At 38.3% G+C, this 19,917-nt stretch overlaps 1 protein-coding gene across 2 annotated transcripts in view; it reads left to right on the top strand.

The window, feature by feature from the left end:
• LOC129724326 (roundabout homolog 2-like) overlaps positions 1-19,531 on the top strand; it is a 521,020-nt gene extending 501,489 nt beyond the window's left edge. For both annotated transcript variants that reach the window (XM_055679088.1, XM_055679087.1), the window contains one exon: positions 7,758-19,531. In XM_055679088.1, the coding sequence (XP_055535063.1) occupies positions 7,758-8,424 (667 nt within the window). In that variant the 3' untranslated portion in view covers positions 8,425-19,531. The remainder of the gene's footprint in view (positions 1-7,757) is intronic.
• The last annotated feature ends 386 nt before the right edge of the window (positions 19,532-19,917 follow it).

Below are 19,917 nucleotides of genomic sequence, written 5' to 3'. Positions count from 1 at the left end.
GCTTCAAAGGATGCTGAAGAGGAAGACCGAGGGAAAAGTGGCTAAATCGCTGCGTGCACTTGGCCGTGAGGTTGGTAACATACATGTCAATAAACATACATCATACATACAATAAACATACATGTCAGGAAGCGGCAGTGCCGTCCGCTGGTCTCGCAGCTGTAGGCAATGATGCAGCGACAGCGGTTGAATAAGATGGTCAAGTCGATTTTCCCGGCGAATCGCGACTGTGGCAGTAGTGATGGATGACGAGATCTATCTCACCCTGAATGGCAACGACTGGCAGGGTACTTCGTATTTCACTTCTTCCACGGAGGAAGTGAGCTCCGAGGTAAAATTTATTTCACACACCAAGTTCCCCAAGAAGGTGCTGACAATCAGCGAGAAGGGGATGTCAAAGCCGCTCTTCTTTCGCTCCGTACTGGCCGTGAACGAGGAAATTTATAGCACGAAGTGCCTGCCAGAAGTTGCGTCGTTCATCAAGAAATACTATAAGGGCGAAGACACGGTGTTCTGGCCAGATTTGGCGTCGGCCCACTACTCGAAGCAATCGTTGGAGAAGATGAAGAGGCTAAATATCGATGTGGTACCGAATCCGCTCAACGTCCTCCAGCTGCGTCCCATCGAGAATTTATGGGCAAACTTGAAGCGCAAGATCTATTTCAACAATTTTGTCGCGAAAACGGAGGAGGAATCAATAAAAAAAAACGAAGAGAGAGCTTAAAAACCTGCCTACACGCAGGGCCGGCGTTTAATGTGGGTAGTAGCACCCACTCGGAAAATATCCATGTGGGTACTTACCCGCACGGAACTATCGGACAAAACCAAAAAAAAGTACCGTAGTAAGTATGTGCAGTTGTAACGTTACGTCAGTGAAAAGGATTTTTTTTTATTGTTTCATTTACGATAGAGTTCTGAATTTCATTTACGATAGAGTTCTAAAGTTTTGTTTTCTCGTAAAAATTTCCCATGCCAAATTTGAGCTCAATCAGACTTTGGGAATTAGAGCCTCAAAGCGGTCAAAGTTACAGTTTTTTGATCAATGAAAGAATTGTTCGAGCTGGGAGCGTCTCTTGTGTGTTCTGGTGTAGCTCGAGCCTTCCAACGCAAAAGTTTCCATGTCCCTGAAATTTATTTTTGTTTTAAAAACAAATTTATATGAAACAACATCAGCTCTCGACATTTCATGCATTTCTAAGAGATTTGCTATAAAAAAAATCTATTTCTGAAACTTCACAAAACTACTCTTGTGCATTTTTAGGTTGGTAAAAAATGTAAGACTTTCACGACTGTAAGTGAAACCCTTTCAGAAGTTCGATTAAGCTCAAATTTTGGGTGGAAACTTTTTTCGATAAGATGAATTTGTTGAGCCCTAACGCTATTATTGAAAAAAAATGCTCAAAAAAGGCCGATTTTTCATGAGTTTACTTTTACATGCACTGACGAAACCACCCACGAGCATCAATCATAGTAACCCATGAGTCAGCAGAAAAAAAATGACTCAAACTCTAACCATAATTGTGGAAACAGTGAAGCTGCTCCGTTCAGACGTGTGCGCGATCAAAAAACGTTACCCCGTCGCGTCGAAAACAGACATCGTACGGAAAAGGGACGCCGGTTACGCTTGTTCCGGTATCTACAATATCTTGGCACTGCTGGACTACAATCAGAGCATCGAAAGAAAGACCGGTTCCGGACGACCGACGACCCTGAGCGACAAGAAGCTCCAAAGAATGCTGAACCGCTGCGTACGCTTGATCGGGAGGTCGGTTCAACCGGCCAAACAGTGGAAAAGTACCTGGCGAACATGGACATCAGAAAGCGGAAGTCCCGTCCATTGGTCTCGGAGTTGCTCGAAGGCCGAGTCGATTTTTCCTGCGAATCGCGACGTGATGATGGTGGTCCACGCCGAGACCTATCACACCCTGGATGACAACGACTGGCAGGGCACTTCATATTTTACTTTCCTCACGAAAGAAGTGACCTCTGAGGTGAAATTCATTTCACACACCAAGTTCCCAAAGAAGGTGCTGCTGTGGTTGACAATCAGTGCGAAGCTCCGTACTGGCCGTGAACGGGGAAATTTATAGTACAAAGTGCCTGCCGGAAGTTGCGTCGTTTATCACGAAATACCGTTGGGGCGAAGACGCGGTGCTCTGGCCGGATCTGGTGTCCGCCCACTACTCGAAGAAATCGTTGGAGGAGATGGAGCGGCTGAAAATCGATACGGTACCCACCCATCGCTCCCCAGCTGCATCCCACCCAGAGTTACTGGCCAAACCAGGAGCGTGAGACCTACTTTAACAATCTCGACGCGAAAATTGAGAAGGAATTGATAAATAGAACGAAGAAAGAACTCAAAAACATGCCTACACGTGTGTCCATCATGGCGAATGTTCCGGTAAACTCTCGGAAAGCCACTCGCAAGGGTGTGGAATTACTTTTGCAAATGAGCCTATAAAATTGCCTTCCATGGGAAATTCATGGGAAACATGACTACTGAACAAAGCTCGAAAACCTAATTCCTCTCAAACATTCCATCGGCACCTTATTGTTGATGCACTGTCGACTTTTCATAAAATTTTGTTCAGGTATCAGAAGGTCACCCTCCCCTCCGGCTACGCCTTTGTCACCCATGAACCTTCTTTATTCCTTACTACCCACTCAGGAAAATAATGTGACGCCGGCTCTGCCTACACGCATGTTTTCGTCCGCCATGGCGGATGTTCCGGTTAACTGCCGGAAGGCCGCTCGCAAGGGCGTAGATTTTTTTTTTTGCAAATAAGATAATATAATTACCATTAATGGGAAATTTATCCAACTCAATTATCTGTCTGAGTTTTTTTTTTTTCATCACCATCTAAAAAAAGTGCATTTTTTACCGCAAGCGTTATTTAACTCCTTACGCTTATTCTTTCTGCAGCCTTTTTAAGCAGCCGTTAAACGACATTCGTCAGAGGCAAATAAAAAAGACTAGAAAATGACGTCGGTCAATTGGGGCCGTTATCGAAACGCGCTTCTTGTGAAGTGCTGAAACGAACGTCTGTATAAAAAACAGCTTCTGCTCCTTTTTTTGACATTCGCTATTCCGCAGTCATCCTCCAGATAATGCTGAATCGACACACGAAGTACATTTTTCGTTTCCTTTTGTGGTTCTCTGTTGCCAATATGTTCATATCCGCGCATTGCACAGTTCTAATAGAATTGCTCAAAAATTTTACGGTGAACTATTTTAATTTTAAGCTATTTTAAAAGCGAAAGTCTTATGGTTTCGACTGCGTGTAATTTCCAACAAATGGGAAAAATAGGATAAACGTAAATAACTACTAAGGTGGAGGTTAGGGGAACGTCAGGAGGCCATGAGAAATAATTACCATGAAAGCATTTCGAGTTGGTTTGAAGATTTCTAAACTATCTGTGACTGACTGTGCGTGAATTTTCAAGGGAATGTCACGGATCGAGCTAGACTAATACTATTAGAAGTCGTAGCGTGATCTACATGAAAAATGGTTCGGCAATTTTGGATCTGAGTTGATGAGTTATTCCCTTTCCCGAGTCCTGTTAGCCTTTATGATTTGTGTAATATATTCCTTAAATAGAATGACCGAATTTCTTCTGGTTTCACTATTGTGAACCTCACAATGTGGACATGCAACCTGCTTGAACGATATCGACGCACCAGAATCAAAAGTGCTTTCCATTCTTTCTGCAATGCTTACTTAAAATAAATAGGAGCTTGTACAAATCGTACGAATTGAAAGTTCAATAAAATTTGAAGCGTATAATCTTAAGTCCTGCTGGAATTTTGTCAATCCAAAGAGGAATTTTTTTTTCATATTTCTGGATGACAAAAAATCGAACTCGGATGCTGATACATGTGAACAGTTTGCTGATTCCTTCGCCTCTGTGTTTTCACCGGACATGAGATAGAACAAGCTGTCGTGAATGTTTCTAATGATATTGTTAATCTGGACACGTTTGAAATCACACAATCGATACTGTGGCCAAGAAACTCAAAATTTCGTTTTCCTTGACGGGATTCCAGCCGTTATGCACTGACGATGTATTGGTGTATTAGTCTCCCCAGCTTCTTAATTTTCAATAGGTCATTTGAACAACATAAATTCCCAAAAAATCTGGAAACAATCTTCCTGTGTTAAAAATTAATAATATAATAAAACAAAATCCATATCCGCAACTATCGTGAAATCACAAATCTGTCGAATGCATCGAATTTGTTCGAAATTATTCCTAATCGAAGCCTCCTCGCTGGAATGAAGTCTTACTTTGAAAGACCAGCATGCCTCGATGTTCAGTTACCACAAATAGGGGATGGACCACTTCCTTTTATTCTTTTGATATAAATTGGAATTCAAAAATGTTCTTCGTTTTTCTGATGCAGATTAGCTGGATAAGATGTTTCCCGAATAAAGTTTCAAAAAAATCCCTCGAGTTTTTGCATAAATAAATTTAATCTGACCAATGGTCCTCTAAAGGATTTGGTCTATCCAAGGTAGTTACCCCAATTTCGGAATTTCACTCATGTTTTACACAGCTAGAAACGAAATTCCAGGTGGGTTTGGTTTATCCGGATCTAAAAGCCACATTCGACAGAATCGATCATCGATCATCAAGGTAGCAGCTTAAGGCCGTTGCTGTATGATATTCTACTATCATGTTTAACTACCACATCGGCGGAGTCGTGTTCAACAGAGCTGAACAGGTAAATAATTTTAGGGTGATACTAGATACAAAAATCTTCTTTGCCAGTCATCGTACCGCTGTCATCAGGCTAATCGTCAGTTGGGGTTTATAATCAAAACAGTCAATGATTTCTATAACCCGTATTGCCTGGAAGCTTTATAATGCTCTTCGGTGCGACCAAACCTGTAAAATGCTTCATTAGTTTGGCTTTCACATCAATCGACGAATCGAAAGTGTTCAAAAACGCTTCATCAGAATTGCTCTGAGAAACTTTGCATGGCGTAACCCACAGAGTTTGCCTCCATATAGTGATCGATGCAACTTTATCAACCTTGACACCCATGCTCGATAACGAATGATCCAGCAGGTTGTCACTAAGCTTCTAAATAATGAAATTGACAGCATCAAACTGTTATCACAACTTGATATTCGTGTCCCATCTTGTGTTCTAAGGACTTCTACTCCTCTCCAATCAATATGTTTTTTTTTTTAACAAAATTCTAATGAAGATAGCTGTACAATCAAATTACAGATTTTTGCAAAAACTTACAGATTGCTACGAATTTTTCACTAAATCTACATATTTAATACAGATTTTGAAACCAAAAATTTGTAGATGACGATTTTTTGGTATTCAAAAAACAGATTGAAATGTGGCATCTCTGGTCACAAGCACAAAACGGAATCGTCAAAAGCAGAGAGAATAAAACTGCTTCGGCTTATTTCTTCTACCATTAAAATCAAACGAAAAACTCACAAGCAAAAAGTCATCAACACTAAAACTTATGTTGTAATTCCCGTCTCTTATCTGAACTATTGTCTGCGAAAAGCGTTGCACGGAAGAGCAACGATCTTCCTGCACTCACGCTTCTCTTGTTTTTTTTTTTAGGTTTACCCAGGCTTTGTTTTGCTCATCTTCATCTTAAAGAGAAAACAGTATTCTTCCCTCTAAACAACTGTGAGCTTACATTCAATGTGCATCGCACCATCTGCTGTAGAGAGAGCGCAGAGTAATAGTTTCTCTGAGGAAAAAACGCTCCTAATTTGACAGAGCATAAACCCAATGAAACTCTTGTAAATTGCTCATCTGCGCACGCAAGAAAAGTGAAATAAATTGCTCGGCGATCAACTGAGCATTGCGTTACCGTTCTCATCGCTCTGGGGTGCGGCAAAAACAGTATAAAATCGAACTTTCTGCAGAATACGCACCCATGGTGAGTTGTGAATCTTCCTATAATATTAAATTCAAAAACGGTTAGGATGTGGCTTCAATGTGAACCTAAATGTTCTAATATTTGGCCAACTTCTCTTCTAGTAAAGGAGAATCTAACGAAAACTACTCCCTCTTAAACTGAGAAAGCAAACAAATGTTTACCCCTAACACGCGATGATAAAGAGTGAAAAGGAACTCTGCAACTGAAATACTCTACGCCCAAATGTGGATAATTACTCACTCTGTGTGAGAGAAAGTCTAGTTCTCCAAGGGGTTTGGCAGGTAGAGAAGGAAATTTGAGCAAAAATAAAGAGAACGGAAGAAGCCTGGGCTTACCTCGCACTCATTAACAGAGATTTATGGCGAGTGCTTGCGGAAAAATCGTTCTGCCACCGGAAAAATATAGCTGCTCCCATGAGTTATCATTTTATTAGCCACTACAATTCGTTGACAGATTATGATTTTTTGTAGTAACCAAAATTGCTTGGATCCTCCATGGATTTCAACATTGGCGTCACTTTCACCGGTGGTACGAAACCGTCCAATTTCGTATAACCTTTTCCTCTTAATAAACTCAATAAAATTACGATTACGCGCCAGGGAGACTAAATAAATAAAATGCGATCGAATGCTCGCACCGAACTCACCTTTTCTGAAAATCCCTCAAGCTTTCTCATAAATTGAGTTAATGTCCGCTAAAACACGTGGTCCACCTAAGGTAGTTTTATTTTATAAATGTTTCTCGTGATTCTGAAGTAGGGTACACCGGTCAAGTTATCTCAATATATGCAAAAACTTGAGGGATTTCCAGTACATTTCCATCGGGAATCGTATCCAGTCAATCAGCATTCACGAGAAACACAGAACCTCTTTCCTCGCCAGATTAACTCAAATTATACGATCACTCGCCAGATTAACTCAAATTATGCGAAAACTCGAGGAATCTTCAGGAAACTTGCATTGGGAAACGTCTTATCCAACCAATCTGAATCAGAACCATGAGAAAAAATTATGCAATTCCGATTTAGGTTGAAAGAAATTGAGTTAATCAGACGAGTGGTCCCGTCGCCGTCGAAGAAACATTCGAGATTATTTAAAATCAAACAGAGGTTTTGATGTTGAATAGTAACGTTTGTTGTACAATACTTATAAACACCGATAGATGCCGCATGATAGAGAAAATTATTCCAAGTTAGTTTAGTTTTGTATGTGACCGCAGTGGATATCCAAAGTTGAAAAAAGTTCAATATTCACGGGGGATTCTGGGCTGATTCGAGTTAAACTATAAAACCATTAAACCATCTAGAACATCAACTTTATGAGCTCAACTGATTAAACCTCAGCACTACTCTTATTTTTATGTCATTTCGATAGGAACTGTATTTTCAGGTTTGATTTTTTCAGCAGTCTAGAAAAGTGTTATGATTAACGAAAATGTAATCTCAATCGTATTAGTAAAGTTGTACCCGCATCGAAAATCATCCATAAAGATTTTAGAATGCGCATATTCATATCTCGTAAAAATTCTCTACTGTTACCAACCGCTTACCTAATCAAATAGAATTTTTATAGAAATTTATTTAAGCCATTAAATGGTTTTATTGCATTGAGATGAATGAAATCATCCATTTTGCTACGGGATATACAAACGAAACACATATTTCATTGATATTCCAATTATGTACTCCATAGCAAGCTTCTACGAACCTTCCACATGCCAAAATAATTAAACCGACCTGTTAACTAGGTTGAATACCCATCTGCCTTTCAATCTCACTTGTTCGAATTGAGTTATTGCTAAATAATGATCGAAATCTCATTTTCTCCCATGCCTCAACAGATTATGCGGCAGTTGCGATGCACTAACCGGGCTGCCGATGAGAGGCCTCGCATATCCGCCGCTGGAGCGTACTCCTGACTCGTATCACTCAAACCATCATCACCGGTTGCAGCACAGCAGCAGTAATGGAAGTTCCGCTGGTGGAGGAGGAGGTGCTGGCAGTGGTAGCAGTGGAGGGACTCGTGAAACCATGGGTACAGGTGGTGAAGGAGCTGGAGGGGGGGGCGAGCATGAAAGTGCCACTGGCTTTAACAACACTTGCTCCTCGGATGGTTCCGGAAGTGGCGCCAGCAGCAACAGCACTGGCTGCGGTGGCTTTTCCCAGCGATCGAAATTCGCTCGCAAAGTGCATGTAAATATCGAAAATGCCCTCAACGGGAACTATCATCAACACCATCATCATAATCATCAACATAATCATCAGAACGGACATCATCATCATCTTTTGCATAATCAGCAACAGCAGCATCCGGAAGAGGCGATCAGTGAGCATGATGAGACTGAGAACGACAAAATGCTTAATAGTTATAGCGAAAATACCGAAAATGAGGTCACGGTAAGTAACGGCCATGGAGGCGGCAGTTGTGACATGGATGACGATGGCGACACGTGCTGCTCCTGCAGCGATGGTTCGTACCTGTACGAGGAACCGATTCAGGTCAAGTGAGAGCCAGCTGACGTTTATCGTTAGTGATTTTGGGACGTTGTCACCGCTCGTTCTCAATTAGGATTTTCCCAGCCCAGCACCTGGATTCGGGTGTGGGTTTGTATATACATGAGTAGTTGCAGTAGCGAGTAAAGTTATCCAATATCACAGCGCAAAAATATTGGGATTATGTTTCGGAGCTGTTCGTTAGATTCTGCTGCGGTATCAAAGCAGAAAGAATCAATTTCTCCCCGGAGGGGTGTCAGGTCATGAACGGAACATAAATTAGAAACTAATCCCACCGAAGTCGAAGCGTTTGCTGCCCAGGCTGAAACCGAATTTGGGAAGCCACTGAGCTCAGCACTATCATCATTGTGCACAGGTGGGCACCGGCAAGAAACAATCCTATCCCCAAATTGACACGCAACGGTGTGGTGAGGTAGAAACAATTTTCCACCACGAGTTAAGCATTCAGATGCTACCGATGAGTAACTATTAAATATCGACGAGGTTCGGAATACCAAACAGAGAAACAATTCGAAACTGCGTATCCTAACTCTATCATCCAAGTGGCAATGTGAGTATTGCTTTTGCGTTTAGTTTAGCAGTAGTATCCTTCACCCTGTGTCTCTGAGTGTCGAGAGACAAACCGGCACGTAGACTCGCTCCTGCAGAGTTGCATTTGCCGAACACGCTTTGCATAGCAAATTACTTACTTACAGACTCGCACACGTGCGCGTAGATCGTGGATAGTTGCTTAGGTTAGGTGCCACCTTGTGTGCCGTGATGGAGACAAAGTTTACTTTTATCTCCACCCCCGCCTGGTATATATTAGATTACTGTACGGTAGCATCATCGACACAGGGTCAATTTGGTGTGAATGGGGAAGAGCACTTTCTACCGTGGGCGATGGGTCGAACCTGAAGGAAACAGGGCTAGACTTTAGTTAATTTTATTCCACTGATTGTGAATAGTGTTAAACTAATTATACCCAAGGTCTCGTTTGGGGTGAAATTTTATTTTATCACGTTCAAACATATTATTTACGAAATTTTTGCATGCTTTAAATGTTCCCGAACACAAGAGCCGATTTTCGCATGAGCGTTTTACTTGGCATTTCTTGGAAGCAAACAATCATTTATTTGAAATCTTAAACAAAATGAAATTAAACCTAGTAAAACATTGTTTTACTTATATTGAATGGTTTTTCCCAGTATGCACAACATGCTCTAATTGTACAAAATTTTTTCGTAAAGACAAGGGAAACCATAGAAAGTCAATCTTTACCATTTTCTGTGAATTTTCCAAACTAATCGTTGAAAAACTTGGTTGTCAATAACAATAATCATTCTATTTATTTACTTATTTAATCAAAGAAACGTAAGAGATCGTCCCAATCGTAATATTCTCATATTTTTCATATTTGACAACCTCGAGCGAATGCAAATTGCACTATTTTAAAAAATTATATGAAAACTCATGTTGCTCAAACATATATAGCACAGAAAAAGGTAACTCGAACTCTTGCAACAGGTTTTGTGGAATACGATCGTTTTTATGTTAACCCTGTTGAAAAGCAGATGAAAAGAAATCGTGCTAAATATTTCATAAATGTTTGAATTTAGTTTCACTTATCAGGCAATTCAACCGTGTAGTAAAAAGTAAGGGTGCAAATACAGGTCGGACTCGATTATCCGGAGGCACGATCATCCGGGGGCACGATCATCCGGGGGCACGATCATCCGGGGGCTCGATTATGCGGAGAAAATGGCTCTATTATCCGAAATCATCTTATTTTATTCAATTTCGGATTGTTTTAATGCATAAAGAGAGGTGACACGATTGATTCGGCTCATTATGATTAAATTCACAAACATCGGCATACTGTCACTAGCTAATTTGCACATTTCAAGTCGGCATATTTACCGACTACAATATTCTTTTTATCAACAAACCAACGGTTCTCGATGAGTAAAATAAACAAAAATTGAATAAAAAATCGAGTCGATCATCCAGAGGAATTTTTCGATCGAGTACGACCTGTATTGCTGACTTTTGAAATCAAAGCAGAATGAATTGTCGTTTTCCGAAGCTATGGTCGAATTCTGGTTCAGGTACATGAGAACGGAGACTGTTTTTTCATGTTCATGCAGTTCATGATACTGCAAAATGGCCTAAATTCTCAACCGTTGTAGATGCCCCTACTGCCCTTCGAAGTCCTTCGAACTATACGTTCATTGGCAATTTTCAATGAAGAGAAATCAGCTCCTTAGCACTCCAAAAGGCAACAAATATTTCACTTTCTTTTTCATTCTGTCGTCTACGAGGCCCATTTTTCTATTACAGTTTCTTTCTACAGCCGTTTTATTCATTAGACGCAAATAATTTCAATGAGAATGGAAAGTTTTAAATTTCCATGCAAACGTAAATGATAATTTTTAACGCTAGCTTTCAAACCGGATTTATTCATTTTGTAAAGTGACTGCAATCCGATCACAGGTTTTGTGTTTTCCTACTGAGACTATAACAGTTTCTAACAGTGAATAGCACACCATTTTTTGATAGTAAACTCATAAGTATTATAGTAATGCGATGTGGAAAACTCAGTTTTACTATCTTAATTGAAAACATCTGGTTGTTTTTGAGAGGAGGTTGGTTTTAGTTTTCACAAATCTGTGGACATACTTATATGATGGTGCGTCCGACACAGACGTGAGATCCAAAATCCAGCGCTGCAAAAGGTAATCTACAATCACCAGTACGCGGTCAACCGGTTTCCTCTGTTGGTCCGACCGCTATAAAAGAGCTCGAGATATTTGAAATCACTGGTTGATCCAGTTCCTACTAAGTCATCCTCTTGCAACAGTGATCAAATAGACAATGAAGAATTGAATGTTTCATACTAACTTTTATAGGGGACTATAGTGAGTTATACTTCGGGTGGGCGTATCGTTGTACACTCAAGCGAGTAGAACAACATATGATTTACAAGACCATACCGTTTGTATACTTTAGTGTCTTTATTGTTCAGTTTGATTTATACTGACACTGAGAGTTCCGCCTAGTATGTGGCCTGGTTTCCAGCTCTAATTATTTTAAATGTGTGCTCAACGCGGCTTTAAAGTTTTTAATAGAACAGTAGTTGGCGTGTCATAATCATAATTTTCCGCAGTTGGTGGACGCATCGCTAATTTTTTGCATTTGAAAAATTTCGTGATGCACTCGATGCTTTCGAATTTCTGTTTGCACCCCCATGTTACCATAAGACGTAATTCTACGTCAGAAACCGGAAGAATTTCTAAAAATTGTTTGATGAGCCCTCGTAAACAGCACATACTTAATTCAAAATTTGCTATAGAACGAACTGTTGAGGTAGACGTGTTTTGAACTGCTTTTATTGTACAAAGCACTCTGTTCGTTTATCTTGTTAATTTTTTTCATCAAATTGCTGATACTATAGGAATGGCTTTTCAGATGTATATGTAAGAATACATTCAACAGCCTTTCAATATGGAAGAATATCATCTGAGCATAACAACATAAATTTCAGAGTAGGTTTTATGAACAAACAAGAGGAGCATCTATGGGAAATCCTCCTTCGCTATTTTTCTTGTGAATCTTATAAATTAATTTTTGAAAATCTTTTGAATGAGAAAAAAAAACTGCCAACTTCTTCGTTTTGGTGCTATTTTTCAATTGTTTAATTAGAATAATCCATATAATTATAATTATGGTATTAGCCCATAAAAGCATAACTATTCATTGAAAATTTTATCAGTTTTGAGCAAAGTATTAAAGTTCAGTAGTATTCACATCTTGATTCATCCTAAAAACTAATTTTTAACCAACTGTTTACCTTTAAACCTTCACCTGTTCAAACATTTTATACCACTTTGAACTTTTTTTTTTTCAACAATTGCGGAAAAAGTCGTGTGAATTATTATTTACTCTGAAACAGTTTTACCGAATTGCTTTAATGAAAATGAAGTAATTTTACAAAATAAAATCCTCACAATCACGGTAAATTAAAAAAAATTGCATGCTGCAAGACTGGGTTATCTGAAAAATCTAACAGATTTGAAAATTTCTTGCCACCAAAATCCACAATAATTCATCAAACTTTATTATTCAGATATTGAATTAGGTAGGTACGTATGAAACAGATATTAAATATACCGTATAGAATCAGCGTTTATTTCAAATAAAAACATGCATATTAACTTGCAGTAACTCTAAAATTAGCATAAAAACAAATTGTTGAGTTAGACCAGCGGTTCTCAACCCGGAGTAGCGTACCCCTGGGGGTACTTTAAAGCCTCCAGGGATTACGCTAAAAAACCATCAGTAATGGCGGACAAAGCAAATTACACAATGTTTGAGATAAAATGTTCAAAAAAGATATTTTCTGTTGTTTTATTGGAGAGAACTACTCACTTTATTACAGATTAAATCAGTTGTTTTCACAAATTACCATTTGATAAATCATACAAAATAATAGGGGTACAATTGATTTGTAAATTATTGCAAAGGGGTACGCGAACAAAAAAAGGTTGAGAACCGCTGAGTTAGACGATGGAAAAATTAAAAAATCGTAAAAATTTACACCGGTTTATGAGAAACCCGCTTATGAAAAATAAAATATTTCTAAGAAGCACTGAAATTGTTGTTACAAAAATTTTGTTCCAACATGGTTATTTAGAACATCACTTTGGAAAATTATGTAGGATAATGGCACGTAAATTAAAACGCATCTATTCACCAAATAAAGTGCATTAAAATTACGCCCGTTTGAGAACTTATGGTGATTCAAAAATTCTCGAAAATTTTCGATTTTTTTATAGAAATCCTATATGTTACGAATGTTAAATTGCAAATTTGAAGTTATTTCATTCAAATGCTTGAAACCGCAAGAATTCAATGATCAAATTGCTTAAAAATCTCGATAACCTAAAATTCATAGAATACATAGGCAACCTATTCGAATTTGCAAATGCTAAATCTGTAGCGCAAACCGCGTTGATTTGTAAATAAGGTGGAATTTTTGTCAATTGAAAATACAATCACTAAATTATAATTACCCAATGTATTCAATATTTTTATCAAAAATATAGAATCATTTATTACAAACTTTACGTGAAAAAACGTTCTCACGGTCTTCTCCGAACGGCCTGTATCGGGATTCTTGCTAAAAATATTTTTTGCTGATCGTCCCTCCGGCATCCTAGCTACATGCCCAGGACACGGTAACCAACCGTGTTTTATCCGCTTGACTATTTTCGCCGATTTGTATGCTTGGTACACTTCATAGTTCATGTGTCTGCACAAGATTCCATGCTCAAAAACTCTAAGCTCGTCGATTAGCTTTTCTCAGTGTCCATGCTTCTGGCCACCGGGAGAATCAGTGTTTTATAAAGTTCTAGCCGGCAAGGCTGCGATACCCTCATCCGAAGGAAACCCTGTTTGCGGCCGCTATCCACCTTTATATTTCACAGTTTACTTTATAATCGTACGTTTAGTGACGACTAGTGTACCCAGGTAAATAAATTCGTCGACTGCTTCAAATGATTCCCTATCATTTGGAGCACCAACATCCGATGGACTATCACGCTTTGTACCAGCCACCATGCTCTTCGTTTTAGCGGACTTTCTGTCAAACCCAGTTCTCTAAGTTTCCCTGTTGAGAGGTCCAAAAGCCTCTTCCACTACGGTTAAAACTAATGATGTCGATATCGTCCGCAAAACCGTGGAGTATGTGAGGCTTCGTCATGATGATGTCTAACACTTTTCGATGCGATATTGAGCAATAAGTTTGACAGCCCGTCACACTGCTTCAAACCATCTAATGTCACGAAAGCGTCCGCTATCTGACCGACTACTCTGACGGATCACGTTGCACGGGTCAGTCTAATTAGTTTTCTTGGAAAACCATGTACAAACATTTTCTACCATAACTTATTTCTTTTAACTGAATCGTACGCTGCTTTGAAGCCTATGAACAGATGGTAGGTCTGTCAGTTGAATTTTCGCAATTCATCGAGGATTTGTCGCGAAGCTAACAGCGTTCAGTCGGTGGAACGGGATGCGGGAGAGAATTTTATACACTATAGTGAGAAGAGTTATGCCTCGACAGTTACTACGGTGCAGGCTGCGGCCTTTTTTTTTATTTAGTTCTTACGAGACCTTTCAACCAGTCCGAGGGCAATTCTCCATCAGCTCACACTTTAAGCATGATCCGATGGATGGTTGTTCGCTCGCGACTAAAATAATTCCCAAAATGAATTTTAAAGAGATGAAAAATCGCGCATAAAAAACCGTATGAATATAAAAAATCGTTGAAATCTGGAAGAATGAACATTTCCTTTCACAAAATAATTCGGAATAACTGAACTGCAATTATAATTGTTAAGCTTCAATGAAAATTTAGATGTGAGGTGATGCCGTAGCATCACTCACCGGGAATGGGTTAAAAAGGAGGTAATGATGGTGATCGGCGATAAACATTCGATCTTTTTCAGCGTGTGAGTCAACTTCGTCTTTCAGTCGGTTCTATCATTTATCGTACGATATGCCAGTCCGAGTGAATCAATTCGGAGATTCGCTGAGATAATTCATTCTCTCCCAGAGATGGAATTTCCAATAGCTCTACAAACCGATTGTGTCACTCTTCGCTGATAGAATACAAGTGTCAAAATAAAAGAGAAGAACCACGAGACGATAATTATCGGAAAAGAGAAGTGATTGCGATCGCTTGAACAATTATCCCCCTTTCTTTCTGAGTCGCAAGTGTTGACAGTCAAATAGGGTTTTCATCGTTTAACAGAATGTTGCTAGCTGTTGTTCACTGTCACTGTTGTTTGTTCACTGATGTATGTTGGCCGATATCGGAGTTTTTTTTAAACAAGCAACAAAAAATCCAAATCGGAATGCACACAAAATCCAAACCGGAAAAAAAATCCGCAAATATAAATAGGTTCGAAAAAAGTAAGCAAGCTATGCAAAAAGGAACAAAAAACATTTTCCATTTGAAAAAACAAAATCACCCACGGACTCTGAAAATTGTTTTGTGCTGCTTTTAAGTTTAAGTAGACCGCTTGCAGTTTTTTCCCTCTCTGAGTTTTTGGTTTGCGATACAATTTTACGATTATCGGAACACTCTCACTCACAAGGTGATTCAAACCAAAGATTTTCGTTCCACGGCTTGATCGGATCTAGAGACGATAATGAATTACCGACTGGAGCAAATGAGACAATCGAAACATCGTATTAACGACCGACGATAATCTCGCATACGGAGTTTGAAAATTTTTCCGTTACAAAAATAACTTCCACAAGGCAGTGCGTGTGGTGGATCGAGGCGTGCTAGAAATGGGACACAACAGAAGAGGGTGATCGATATTATTCTTAGGGGAGATTACCTTTCCAGTAGTTTAATTGGCCAAAACACCATGGCGGAGACATCGGAGATTGCGGGTTCGTATCTCTCTGGATGAGGAAATTTTTTTAAAAGTCACACGTTTTGTCTTTATTCGTTTTTCGTATCCTCTTAAAAATTAATAAAGGGCCCACTTTACTAAACTCTATAATACGATTATTAAAATAAAATGCATAAAAGAACCATGATAAAATATAGTAAACTAGAAATTGTTGTTAAAAAATCCAAATCACTATGAAAAAAATCAGATTTTCAGATTCATAATGATTTGTTACGGTTAATAATTTGTAAAACTCGACAAATTGTGTGTAACTAGAGAAACTTTTAACAAGAAACGGGATGATTGAAAATATAGCAGAAACTAACGCTTATCTTGAAAAGAATCTGTGCAAAGCTACATTACTTGCATTGTTGCATTGGAGGCAAACTTCTTCTTTTCAATATTTTTTTCGAGGATAGACGGTAAGATTACTATAGACTATCTTTTATTAATACGTTGATGTCAATGTGGTGATCCTGAAACAAGTTGAAAAGGCATTCGAGGTCGATTTACAATGTCTGGGTTTCATTCCGATTACAAAAATACCCTTCCGGAAACAGGTAGTCACTATGTTTTAATGATATCGGCTGAAGTCGACATGCGGCCAGTTTTTGCCGCTTTCAGAAACTGTAGTAACCAACTTTGATGTCATGATTTCGTCTGGGATCGGTTTTTAGCCTCTCAATTCCAGAAATACCGATGTTCGGCAGAGTTTGGACATTTTTGGCTGATTCCCATAACCGAAAGTAACCATCTTGAAATTCAAAATGGTTTCTGGGGTCGATTTCCGACCTATAGATGAACCCATATTGGATGAAATTTGACCTTGTTCAGAGGTGTAAATTTTCGCATTCTTAGCTAATTTTACAAACAATTGCCGCTGAAGTGAAGGAAATCCGTTGGAAACTACCCGAGTAACAAGCATTTTAAATTGGACAAAAATGGTTTTGGATATGTTCCGATTTGAAATTTTCATCTCATACCCTTCTCCGGAAGCTCCTTAAAAACGTAGCTCTACGTCAGAAAACCTTATGTGCAAATTTCTTTATTTTTAAATAAAGAAATTAAGGACTCAAGGATTTTGCATTAGATCATCAAAAGGCCACAATTTATAAGTTTTTGAAACCCTAATGCACTCCTGATTTGACTAGGAGCACCAAAATTCACAGGAGTCGTTAAAAATCATCAATCTATCATTTTTTCCAGTTTGAGCTCTAGGGCTTTTTTCACATTTAAAGGCAGATGATTAATACAATTGCGTAAAACTGCGTTAATTGAAAAAAATAAATCAAGGTAGTTATGAAAATTGTGTAAGACGATCTCGTAAACAGTTTGGACAAAATAAAAAACTGGCATACAAAACAGTGAGTGTAGTAGAATTTGGGTTAAAAGGTACATTAATTTGAAAAATTCGCCATACTTCGTGTACATACTTCTACTTGGAATAATTACGCGTTTATAATAACGCTCTAATTTACCGGATCACATGGAAAAACTTCAATTTATCGTCTCAAATTAGGTACAAATGTCGAGAATTTTAGTAATTTTTCGCAATCAAAAATTGAGAAAAACTGCGTTGAAAATTCAATTCTATCTTTAAAAGTAACGAACTCCAAACAATGATCACGCTAACTAAAAAAATCGCATACAATGTTTCTTGATTTAAAAAAAAAACAGTTATAAAAATTGCACCAATTTGGGTACGAAAATTAAATGAAACATCTTTGTATTGAAACCACTTTTAAACAAAAAAAAAATGCGTTGAAATTCGGCATTTTTTCCCATGAAAAGTCTTGACAATTTTAAATTCATGAAAACATAAAACAAACAAGTTCCATAAATATGCAAAAACACAGCTTTGGATGAAACTGTTCGTTGAAATAGCGTTAGTCCGTTAAATCGCTGCGTGAAAACGGCAGTCATTCGAAAAAAAAAATATATCTCGCTTAATAAATACCTTGGGTTGAAACTTTCGTAAATTTTCCAAATTCGTGAAAATGAGAACCGCTGTGTAAAAACTCTATCATGTTTAATAAAAATTGCGTGTTAGCAAAATTGTGTTCAAATCGCGTTGAAAAAGTCACGAATCGAAAGAAAAAAACCTCAGTGCACCAAAATCAGTTTGAACCTTGTATTGATAACTGTTATAATGATGGTGAAATTGTTACTTACAGTTACTTTTCCTGATTCAAACAATTTTTATTATTAAAGTTTTTGTTTTAATTTTGCTAGTATGAACACTAGCGTTCTTCAGACGTTCATATTTTGTAGCATTTAAAAAAAAACTTAAATTTATGATTTTTAGTGTTCATCGATTCTTCGCTCCTAAAAATTTCTCAAGCCTGCTGTCAGTACTGTCACATTTCATGACATTGGTACACCGTTTTACTAACATGCCCGAATCCAACCGATTCCGCGAGGCGGCCCTGGTTTGGTTGTCAAATACTCAAACCACTACCGCCGTAAATCATTTAGTGTTTTCGAAACACAATAAAAGCAAACAGAAAAAACATTGATACAATCAACACACTCCGTTCATGACTGACTCTACCGCAAATACCGGGGGGAAAAGTAATTTTCATTTCCAGCAAACATTTGCAAATTGACAACGATCAATTCGAATCGAATGCGCAGTAACTTTATCGACCCATCATCATCACAATTAAACGTTGAGTTGTAAAGAGCAAAAAGCTGTCACAAAATTAATGCCCGAATTTGTACGAATCTGCAAACTGCGAATAATAAACGAACAAAAAAAACACACAGTCTAAAATTAATCGCCTAGCAATTAAGATTAATCGAAGTTAAAAGCATACATAGTTGTACCTGTGATATTATTTTAATGTGATCTTGATTGAACATATGACGAAACAAAAAAACATGAATCGAATTAATTTGGTTGTTTATCAGTTGAGTTCAAAATGTTCGAAGCAGACGAAGAAGTCCCGCCTCTTTGATCGATACACTTACAAGCACATATGAATTTTTGGGTTGTAATTAAAATCGTTAGTGATTTAGCTAGCAATTGGTTGTGCGGAGAATTTTTTGGTATAATTCTAAGTTTTTCAATAGTAGGTAATAACGACTGTAAATACTCCACTCCAATGCAATTGTAAATAAGAGGGCAATCAACTCATACTTCCTATCAGTGCTATATTTGTGTACGGTAATCAAACAGATAAACGCAACAGAAATATTAAGACAACCGAATAGGTTTAGTCACTAAGTCACTAACTTATTACGATCCGTGGAAACCGCTTACCCACTGTACGTACCAATTTTTGAAACCAACTTTATTCACGGTTAGAAAAAGACCGCACAAAACACACTCGAAATTTGAGCTCTGAAGCGTCATAGAATAAAATAATGTAGAAATAAAACCGTAAAATAATCACAACCCTTTCACGGATCATCAAACATGTTTCGAAAAACCCCAATATCGGATGGACGGAAGCATAATACCGCGCAATACTAATTAGTAGCATTATTTATTAACGTGACCTAATAATATTCTCAAAACGGCAAACAGAAAACCTACTAAAATATGAACGAAAATCCTCATGACACTTCTTCTTTAGAACAGGAAAGCGCCGTATCGCAAACGGAAACCAGAGTGAACGGTTTTGTAAATAAATCTAAACTATTTGAATATAACAGCAGGAGTAGTTTTCATTCACGCAATTCGATAATATCACATGCTCTGATAAGCCGGAACCGGAAAGCAACAGTCGATTTCGAATTGAAACGCAATTAGACTGTATTAATTATTTCCGATCTATTGTGAATGGCGCTTTTCCATCACGGAGACAGGAGGATAATCTGTGTCGTTCGTTCGTGGTATTTCAATGGCGAAATGGGCCAGCTTTGCCACATCACGCGTAATTGAGTGGCTGAAATAAATGGGTAACCGCAGCCGATTCTAATTTTCACCGCCCGCCTGTTGGCCAGCAAAAACCAAAAATGATTATTGATTGAATGGTACGCTATTCGGTCATGCGTGAACGTAATTATGCTGCTTATAGTCTAATACGACGATGTTAGG

The sequence above is a fragment of the Wyeomyia smithii genome, chromosome 2 (genome assembly GCF_029784165.1).
Source record: "Wyeomyia smithii strain HCP4-BCI-WySm-NY-G18 chromosome 2, ASM2978416v1, whole genome shotgun sequence".
Classification (NCBI taxonomy): Eukaryota; Metazoa; Arthropoda; class Insecta; order Diptera; family Culicidae; genus Wyeomyia; species Wyeomyia smithii.
Note: the sequence above shows the minus strand (reverse complement) of the source record. Positions and strands in the feature narration are given on the sequence as shown.